General features: G+C 37.2%; 1 protein-coding gene across 1 annotated transcript; it reads right to left on the minus strand.

The window, feature by feature from the left end:
• Window positions 1-8383: 8383 nt before the first annotated feature.
• LOC102609448 (uncharacterized) lies at window positions 8384-10837 on the minus strand. Its single transcript, XM_052443798.1, has one exon. The coding sequence runs from the start codon at window positions 10835-10837 to the stop codon at window positions 8384-8386; it is 2454 nt and encodes an 817-aa protein (XP_052299758.1).
• Window positions 10838-11041: the final 204 nt, after the last annotated feature.

The raw sequence follows: 11041 nt of genomic DNA on the forward strand, positions 1-11041 counted from the left end.
GTTGTTTCAATTAATTTATCTCAAAAAAAATATAAACATACCAATATTTAAATTTAAAATTGCACAAAAAATTACCAAAAATTATCTAAAAAGTTGGGTCAAAGTCGAATCAACGGTCAATGGTGAAAGTCAACAATCAATGTTGACCCTTTACTGGTCAACCTTAGACCAGTTCGGGGCTGGACTAGTTCGGTTGACCCGAATAGGATCTTGAACCAGTCTAGAAATCACACCTTAACCCTTATTTTTATTTTATTATTATGGGAAATTATCAATCGTATACCCTATAGTTACTCTGTTATAAAAAATACTACAACACTTTAAGGGTATATTAATCGTCCACCCTAAATTGACAAAAGCTATCTACCGAGCACCAAACCGTTAGCTGCAGTTTGACAGTTGACGGAATTATAGTGGATTGACAATTTTATCCTTGAAACTTAAATTAAAGTAAAAGAAAATTATCACTTGTATACCCTTAAATTCTTTTATTATCACTTGCATACTCTTAAATTATCACTTGTATCATATGAAAAGACCAAATTATCCCTCTGGCGTCATCCTATTTAAATGGAAAATAACGGTTTGGTGGACGGCATATACATTCTGTCAACTTAGGGTGGACGATTGATACACCCTCAAAGTGTTATAGTATTTTTGATAACAGAGCAACTATAGAGTATACGAATGATAATTTTCCTATTATTATTAATTTATATAAGGAGAGTTATTTTGAATAAAAGATCAAGAGGTTTTCGATGATATTTCAAGTTTCAATATTCCACTCTATGAATAACTAAAACCTTCATTTCTATTCTTTAATCCTAAGATTCCTAAGGCATAGAACTCTTATAACCTATACCAACATCTCAGAATTTCGTGTATGGCTCTGATACCAACTAGGGGATTCTAAGTACGTGGCGTTGTTATACCAGAGCAATGATAACAAAGTTATCCTTTGGACCAGTAGTTCGCATGCTCGGGTTTCCAGCCGATATACCTAGAAAACGAGAATTACGTGGTTGTGAGATACCAGACATTCTGTATCTTACGATGAACTAAGAACCTACACAACCCAAAAAGACATAGACTCTCCTTGGTCACTTAGTCTAAAGGCAGGGTTCCGTCTATTATCTCAGAGCAAAGAAAGAATAAGAGCCTGACTAGCTTTCTGATGCACACGATCCTTTTTCAAGGCAAGTGCAGAGCATACTTGCAGAAGATAGGCATTGAACAAGGGTAAGAATTCTAAAGCTAAAGAATCTTAGGATTAAAGAATAGAAACGAAGGTTTTAGTTATTCATAGAGTGGAATATTGAATCTTGAAATATCATCGAAAACCTCTTGATCTTTTATTCAAAATAACTCTCCTTATATAAAGATAAGGAGGAGAAAAGATAAAAACTGGATCAAGATCATTCTAGCTGGACAAGCACACTTATTTTACAAAAGTAGGTAGGGCTCACTAGTATAGTAGTGGCCGACAAAAGCAAAGTGCACGATTACATAAGGACAAACAACTTTTAAAAAGTTAAAGCATAAAGCACACAGTATTTTACATTATTACAAAATGACAAATCTCTTAAAGAGATATGGTTCCATCCTCAGATGATGATTCGGTCTTGTCAGGGTCACGATCAGGGTCCTTGTCTTTTTTTAAGATTCTTTCTGGATGAGAACAACCTGGAACACATGGCCAAGGGCAATCTCGGGCTCTTGGTGATAGAGGGGCTGGCTGAGGAAAAGGCTCAGGTTGAGAGGAAAATGGCGGATACTGAGAGGAGGATGATCTAGGGAAATTAGGGAAATCATATGGTGATGGTGAGGGTACCAGGGTAAAATCTTCATAAGGATCCTGAGAATCTTGGAATAAAAAGTCAGTGTAATCTGGCTTTTTTTCTTTTATGATGAGTCCACGATTGGGAGGTTGGGAATGTAAGGATGGAGTAAGGATCATAAACATTTCATGTGTTGGTCTAAGAGATGTGTGGAGGATTTCTGCCTGGTCTGGAGGTATATGGTTGAGTTCTATAAGAAAGTTCTTTAAGGAAGTCTTGATCTGGAAATCTTGTTCGAGACAGGTAATGTGAGGGACTGTCATCCATTCACAACTCTGATTCTAGGTCAAAAAATCCTTGGTATGAGGATGTTGAAAGTATGGACGACCGATGATAAAAACAGAAGTGAACTGTTTTTCTTCGTAGTCTGGTAGGTCTAGAAGATGATATGTGTCAGTAATTTGTTGTAGCTTTCTGCGCCACCATGGTAATGGCGAAAACCATTAAAAAAGAGTCCAAGTAAGAGAAGTAGAAGACTCTAAATCATTGAGCTTGGTGAGAAGGGGTAAGATTGGGAAAACCATTTTTGTGGCATACAAAACAGTAAGACACCACGTATACCAAAGTTCATCTTCAGTAATATCTCTGTGAGGTGTAATTACTAATCCTGTGAGGAAAAGATGATCAGGATGAAAACTGGGAAGGAACATATGTTCTTTACTCATCTGATAGATGTTCATAAAAAACCTAAAGAGGAATTTTCTAGCAAAGTCTTGAATTGCGTAAGGTGACTGAAAAGTCATGTTGAGTGGGAAAGACTTCTGGGTGAGAGCTGTTTTGGGGAGTGAACTAGCCATGGCAATGATCGGGAAAGAAATCTGAGAAGTGAGACAAAAGAACTGAGGAGGTTTTGATTTTAGAGGTTTGGATAGGAAGTCTGGAATGAGGTTATGATCGCATTTTATATGCTAGACATGGTAATCATATCTTGAAAACCATTCTTTAAGCCGAAGTAAGGTTTTTTATGGAACAGCCTTCTACTTAAAGTTCAAGATATTGGGAAAAGCTGAATTATCTAGTCTAATCAAGAACTTATGACCAATCAAATGAAATTTAAATTTTTTTATACCATTTTTCATAGCTAAGATTTCTTTGTAGACTGTGTGATAATGCTTTTATGCATCAATAAATTTTCCACTTGCATAGGCAATCAAGTGTTCTTTTCCATTGCATTCTTCAAGGAGGATAGCCCCCCATGACTCATCACTGGCGTCTGTTTGCAGGATTCGTTTGCCGTCTGTAATTAGCTTTAAAGGTGGAGGATTCTGGGCAATCTGTTTTAATTGCTTTACAGCATCTGAGTGGATTTTTGACCAGGATGGTGGATTCTTTTTTAGAAGGGCAGACAACTTGCTTGTGTGGTGATTGACATGTGGCAGGAAATCACAGATGTAATTGATGATTCCAAGGAATTGTTGGACTTGCTTTTTGGTAAAGTTACTGTCAGGAAAGTGAAGCAACTCTTGTGCAATGTTGGGTCCAGGCTGATAATGGCCATCTTGGATTTTCATGCCAAGAAAGTCAACAGAGGTTGTCGCAATCGTACTCTTCTTGTCAGAGATCATGATTCCATGATCTTGAATGATCTGGAAAAACTGTTGAAGTAACTTGTGATGTTCATCATGAGTACCTGAAAAAAGAAGTAAATCATCAATGTAAACAAGGGTATGGTGGAGGATTGGCTGAAAGATGGTGGTCATGGCCTTTTGAAAAATGGAAGGGGCAGTTTTGAGACCAAAAGGAAGGACTGTCCATTGGTAATAGGCATTTGGAATACAAAAAGCAGTTTTGTATCGCTCGGAGGGGTGAATGCCAAGTTGCCAAAAATTGGACTTCAAGTCGAATTTTGAAAAAAATTGAGCATTTTTTAGGTGGGCAAAAAGGATGTGTCTGTTGGGTAGTGGAAATTTTTTATCTTGGAAAAAATTATTGAGTGGCTGATAGTCTATGACCAATCGTTTTTTGCCACGAAGAATTTTAGACATTTTTTCAACATAGAAGGCTTGACAAGCCCACTAAGAATTTGTGGGCTCAACGAGGCCTTGTTTTAACAATTGGGCACATTCTTGTTGTGCCAAGATAAGGTCTTGTGGAGTCATTCCTGTATGGGTAGCTTTGGTTGAGTTGCTGTCTTCATTTAGTTTGAAAGGTAAGGTTATGAAGAACTTCAGATTTTTCCACAACGGGTTTGGATGGGTAAAAATGCTATGGTTTTCAGGGTAAAATTTTAGGATCTGATCTGTAATGTCTTGATATGAGGGTGGTGAGTTGGCTAAAGAATAGATCTTTAGAGTGCTGGTGAAGGGTTTAATCATGGATTTGTAACGGAGACCAGAGGAAGTGATCTGGACATTTTTTGCTTGATGTAGGATATCAAACCCTAGAAAGAGATCTTTGTTTGGCAAAGATGAACCAATTAGTTTTATCCAAACAATACACTTAGGAAATAACTGGATTCCTATTGGATGTTTAGTAACTAATTTAGTTGTAAAGATCTTTCCGTCTGCTGCTTTGAAGTGTTCCTCTTGAGATTTCCAATACTCAATAGGAAGAATAGCAGGATCAAGCATACTTCGCTGAGCACCAATGTCGATGAAACCAATGGCTGTGATAGGTTTGTGATATTTGGAAGGGATAATTTGGATTTTAACAGAAGGTATGGGTATTGAACGGTCATGGATAAGAATGGAGGAAGGTTGGACTGTGTAAATAGGTTCAAAATCAGAATTGTCAGAATCACTGGATTCTGCTGGTAAGGCAAAGATTGTATCATCATTTGGCTCTTCTTGTTCAGAAAACAAGTATTCAACTTGGTCTGTGGTCGGGGAAAATTCTGTAGTGGATTCGAGGTGTTGAATAAGGTTTGACAGGACAATCTTTGGCAAAATGACATTTCTTTTTGCAAATGAAACACCTGCTTTTCTTTCTGTTAGGAAACCGTTTGGAATGGGATTGCCTTTTTCTGAAAAAGCGAAACTGTTTGGTACGCCATTTCCTGGATGGAAATGGGAATCTGGATTTCTTGAAGTGAGACTTTTTCTTGGGTGTGCAGTCACACTTCTTTGGATCTTTGCACTTGATAGCCAAGTAAGGCTTTTTGCAAGCAGATCTGAAAGGTTCTTTGTGTTTGATGAGTTCCTGGAAGAACTTCTTTTGTTCACACAATTTGTCAAGACATCCTAGAGCAATCTAGAATAATTTTCCCAATGATAATGTGCCAATGTTGAGCCTGTGAGCAGTTAACTGGCGCCGAATTTCTGGTTGTAATTCTTCTGGAAAAGATGCCAAAAATATATGCCTGAGTGTGGGATCATTGAATCCACTCAGCTTATAATAGAGCAAAGACATTCGCTTGTAGTGGTAATGAAGATCTTTTGTGTTGAGAGAACAACATTTCATGTTGAGATAGTCACGTCTTTCGACTTCAAAAGTAGTACCTGGTTCTCCAATAAATTGATCATGGAGAACGGCTAAAGCCTGAGAGACATCAGAAATCTGGATGAACTGAAGTTGTCTATACTATCCAAGACTATCAAACCAATCTCGAAGAGAACCCGTAAACCGAGTACTAAATTCTCTTAGAACAGATTGGGTTGTTGCATCTGGAGCTAACATCTGGAGATCAATCCAAGCAGACAACTCTTGTAGTATTTCTCTCCATTTTGTTGGAGGGATATCATCAAAAGTAAACCATGGACCATTGAAAGGTTTAGAAACTTTTGGCTGAGGTGGGATTGACTGAGAAGATTCATCGGTTTCACCAGTTTCTTGGTTTTCTTCATCAGTGTCAACAGGTTGATTTCTTGGGCCAAGGTTAGTGGCACCAGACTGTTCAGTAGGTTCTGCTATGAGGAGTTTGGAAATATCAGCTAGATTTGAATCAGAAGTGTCTGAATCAGACAAATCGGATGACTCAATGGATGATGAATCTAATTGTGAAGGGCAATTTTCAGTAGAGGAATCTAGAGATGGTGAATGGGAAAGTTGTTGAGCAAAATGATGTGAATCCCACAATGAAACTTTGAAACCCACACTTAATTTGTAGTTTCAACTTCCCAAGAAAGTTCTAAACAGATTTATGACAAACAAAACCTTGACCCAATGCTTAAGAAAACATGAACTAAAGGTATAAAGAATGATATTGACGCCACACTCAAGAAATAGATGAGAAGGTGAGTGATAAGTCTAAATTTAGAATGCCACAAGAATGCAAATTCTTGATAAGTTCACTAGTTCTTAAAAGAACCAAAGAAAGAATAATCTTTCAAATTCAAATAACATTAATCTCTAATATTATTACATAGCAAGGTTGCTGAATTTAAATAGACTAAAAGAAACCCAAGATCCTAAAAATACAAATGGAAACATTGGAACAACCCTCCAAGTAGGTTTGTCAAAGGATGTTTCAAAAGTCTTCACCAACCCACCATAATCAATGCTATCTTTGACAAACTTAATGCTAGCCTACTATAATTAATGCTATCATTGACAAACTTAATGTTAGCCCACCATCATTGATAGTAGACTTACCTTACACCTTGACAAACTTGAAACAAAACAAACAAATGAAGTTGAAAAACAAAGGAGTCGTTGAAAATCCCAAGTCTGAACAAGCTGTAATGAATTGGTCATAACTCCTTTTAGAGAACTCCAAATCCAGCTCTGTAAAATTTATTGGAAAGCTAACTTAATTATCTTTCCAACGGTATATAACGTGTACATTACTTCTACCTCAATCAATACAGTTTTTATTCTGAATTTGACATTTCTGCATTTGATACAAATTGTGTATTTGGCTGCCCAATAACTTGAATAATGCCCACAATGCCTTGTCTTCTCTTTAAGCCCAATTCATGATGTCTTGCATCTTGAATTGCATTTTCAATCCATATTTTCTCAATTAATCCATTTAAAGCAGCTTGAATCTTTTTGGCTCTTGCTCTTGTAATTGGGTCTCCATGAATGTGCAAAGGATCACTTGAAGTTTTAATGGTATTCCCTTGATGGTTCTCATCATTCCCCCTCTCCTCAAAAGGATTCATCCTCGAATCTTCACCTACATCGAAAGGAGAAAGATCAGAAACATTAAAAGTAGCACTCACATTATACTCACCAGGAAGATCCAATTTGTAGGCATTGTCATTTATCCGTGCAACCACTTGAAATGGACCATCTCCCCTTGGAATCAACTTAGAACGCCTTTGTGCTGGGAACCTCTCCTTTCTCATATGGACCCAAACCCAATCTCCAGGCTGAAAAACCACTTGCTTACGTCCTTTGTTGGCTTGAGTAGCATATTGTTCAGTTCTCTTTTCTATGTGTTGAAGTGTTCTCTCATGCAATTGCTTGACAAATTCAGCTTTAATTGCATGACAAATTCAGCTTTCTTTTTACCATCCATACTAGCATGCTCATCAATAGGTAAAGGTAATAAATCCAAAGGAGTTAATAGATTAAAACCATATACAATCTCAAATGGTGAAAATTTAGTAGCTGAATGGACAGTTCTATTGTAAGCAAATTGAACATGTGGCAAACATTCTTCCGAAGTTTTCAAGTTCTTTTGAATAATGGCACGCAACAAAGTAGACAGTGTTCTATTTATAACCTCAGTTTGTCCATCAGTTTGTGGATGACAAGTAGTAGAAAACAAAAGTTTAGTACCCAACTTACCCCACAAAGTTTTTCAAAAGTGGCTAAGAACTTAGCATCTCGATATGAAACTATGCTCCTTGGTACTCCATGCAACCTGACTATTTCCTTGAAAAACAAATTAGCTATGTTTGTTGCATCATCAGTTTTGTGACATGGAATGAAATGTGCCATCTTTGAAAACCTTCTAGCTAAAGCATCAGCCACCACATTCTCCTTACCTTGTTTATATTTGATCACATAAGGAAATGGCTCAATAAATTCAACCCATTTGGCATGTCTCTTATGTAACTTACCTTGCCCTTTCAAATGCTTCAAGGACTCATGATCAGTGTGTATAACAAACTCTTTAGGTAGAAGATAATGTTGCCAAGTCTCCAATGCTCTCACCAATGCATACATCTCCTTGTCATAGGTAGGATAGTTTAGGGCTGCTCCACTCAATTTCTCACTAAAGTAAGCAATTGGACGCCCTTCTTGCATTAAAACAGTTCTAATACCTATACCTGAAGCATCACACTCAATTTCAAAAGTTTTAGTAAAATCAGGTAAAGCAAGTAATGGTGCAGAAACCAATTTCTCCATAATCAGATTAAATGCCCTTTCTTGTTCACTACCCCACTTAAATCCCACATGTTTCTTCACAATTTCAGTTAATGGTGCAACAAGGGTGCTAAAATCTTTCACAAATCTTCTATAAAAACTAGCCAAACCATGAAAACTTCTTACCTCACTTACACTTTTAGGTGTAGGCCACTCTTTAATAGCCTTTACCTTCTCTTCATCAACCTCAATTCCTTTAGCACTTACAACATAACCAAGAAAAACAATATGATTTGTACAAAAGGAACACTTCTTCAAATTAGCATACAACTTTTCCTTCCTTAAAACAGTCAATACACTTTGCAAATGTTCAATGTGCTATAGATCAAAATATCATCAAAATAGACAACTACGAATTTACCAATAAAAGCAAGCAAAACATGGTTCATTAACCTCATAAAAGTGCTAGGTGCATTAGCTAACCCAAATGGCATCACTAACCACTCATATAAACCATATTTTGTTTTAAAGGCAGTTTTCCACTCATCTCCCTCTCTAATCCTAATTTGATGATATCCACTTTTAAGCTCAATTTTACTAAACACACAAGAACCATGCAATTCATCAAGCATGTCATCAAGTCTAGGAATAGGATGTCGATACTTTACGGTGATTTTATTAATTGCACGACAGTCAACGCACAACCTCCATGTTCCATCCTTTTTGGGCACTAGTAAAACTGGTACCGCACATGGACTCATGCTCTCCTTCACATATCCTTTTGCCAAGAGTTCTTCAACTTGCCTTTGAAGCTCCTTTGTCTCCTCGGGGTTACTTCTATATGGGACAAAGTCTATTTGATGCTCAATTCCCCTAATAGGTGGCAAACCATAAGGGACTTCATTTGGAAACACATCATCAAAGTCCTGCAAAAAAGTCACAATAGCACTAGGCAAAGAAAAGTTAAGCTCATTAGTTTGTAAACAAGCCTCGTTGCACAAAAGTACAACGATAGGCTGTTTTGAAAAGAAAGCCCTCTTAACCTCGCTCTCTTTTGCAAACAAGTTCACTTGCTGCCTCTCTTTTCTCTCAAAAATATTTTTTTCTATCTTTTCACTTGCTTTTCTCTCAATCTCTCTTTCTTTTGTACTCTCATTTTCATTTTTTGTATCACTCTCTTTTTGTATTGACATTTGATCCTCATACACTTGCCTAGGTGTTAATGGTACAAGAGTGATTTGCCTTTTGTTCATTACAAAAGAATATCTATTTAAGTAACCATCGTGTGTCACACGCCTATCATATTGCCAAGGTCGACCCAAAAGAATGTGTCCAGCATGCATGGGTACTACATCACATAGAACCTCATCCTTGTATCTCCTAATAGAGAATGGAACCAGCACTTGTTTATTTACTTTAACTTCCCCACAATCATTCAGCCAGTGTAGCTTATATGGCCTCGGATGTTTCAAAATTTTCAAATTTAATTTTCCAACTAAACTAGTGCTAGCTACATTAGTACAACTTCCACCATCAATTATCATACTACATACCTTATCTTTGATGTGGCATCTAGTATGAAAGATGTTATCACGTTGTACCTCCGCATCCTCTTTTACTTGCATGTTGAGAGCACGCCTAGCAACCATCAGTTTACCATCAATAGGATATTCTACACCATCATTAGCATCCTCCAAAGGTGGCATAAGATCATCATCTAATTCACTGTCGGTTTCAACATCACCATCATCCCTCAAGATCATTACTCTCTTATTTGGGCATTGAGATGCAATATGACCTGTCCCCAAACATTTAAAACACTTAATATCTCTATTTCTAGAGTGTTGGGAATCAGATTTACCTTTGCTTTGGTTGCCTCCCTCTTTGTGATCCTTGATTGGCTCAATCTTAGGTTTTGAAACAACCTTTTCATCTTTACTCCATTTTGACTTCCATGAGGAAGATGAACCCAAATTGGTTCTAGTGGAACCTTTCTTTTTTAGTTGTCGTTCCACTTTCATGGCCATGTGAACCATGTCTTCCAACTCAACATAGTACTGCAAGTCAATCACATTAGCAATATCTTGATTTAAACCATGTAAAAATCTTGCCATAGTGGCCTCTCGTTCTTCTTCAATGTTGGCTCGAATCATGATTATTTCCATCTCCTTGCAGTAATCTTCCACACTTCTAGAACCTTGTATAAGACTTTGAAGCCTTTGGTGCAGCTCCCTATAATAATGACTAGGAACAAATCTCCTCCTCATGATGGCCTTCATCTCCTCCCAAGTGTTTATAGGCCTTTCACAATTTCGTCTCCTACTCAAAACAAGTTGATCCCACCAAATAATAGCATAATCAGTAAATTCAACAGCAGCTAGTTTTACCTTTTTCTCCTTAAAATAGTTGTGGCAATCAAATACTAGCTCCACCTTTTTTTCCCACTCCAAATAAGCTTCCGGATCATTTTTACCTTGAAAAGAAGGAATTTTCAGTTTGATACTCCCCAAATCACGATCTATACGTCTTGCCCTTCTATTATCTCTTCCACGCATGTCAACGGTGGCCTGGTCATCAAAATCATCTATGTCATCGTCATCTTCTTCTCCCATGACAACACTCTCTTGATTACCTCTTACATTATGAGCTATTGGTTGTTGCCCCCTTTGTAGATTGGCTATAACAGTGTCTTGCCTCTCCAATTTGTCACGGATCTCTCCAAACATCAGATTCATGTGCTCAAATTGTTGTTGTATGGCTTTGAGCATGATTGATTGGTCTATAGCTTCTTGATCTTTTGACATATTTGTGATCTGAAAAGATTGTTAGCAAAATGACCTCACAACACTCTCTCACATGTTTCACTCAATTTGATGTCACTTAACTCTCGTGTTTAACATACAAATTGGCTTTTACCCTCTAATGATCTCACAAACTTTTTCCTTTTACCACACTTAATTCTCTCTTTCAATTCTTGTTTAAAATAAATAAACAAAATCAAGAAAAAA

This window comes from Citrus sinensis, chromosome 1 (assembly GCF_022201045.2).
Source record: "Citrus sinensis cultivar Valencia sweet orange chromosome 1, DVS_A1.0, whole genome shotgun sequence".
Taxonomy (NCBI): domain Eukaryota; kingdom Viridiplantae; phylum Streptophyta; class Magnoliopsida; order Sapindales; family Rutaceae; genus Citrus; species Citrus sinensis.

Coding starts and splice junctions, on each gene's coding strand:
- LOC102609448 (XM_052443798.1), bottom strand. CDS start 10,837: ATGTCAAAAGATCAAGAAGCTATAGACCAATCAATCATGCTCAAAGCC.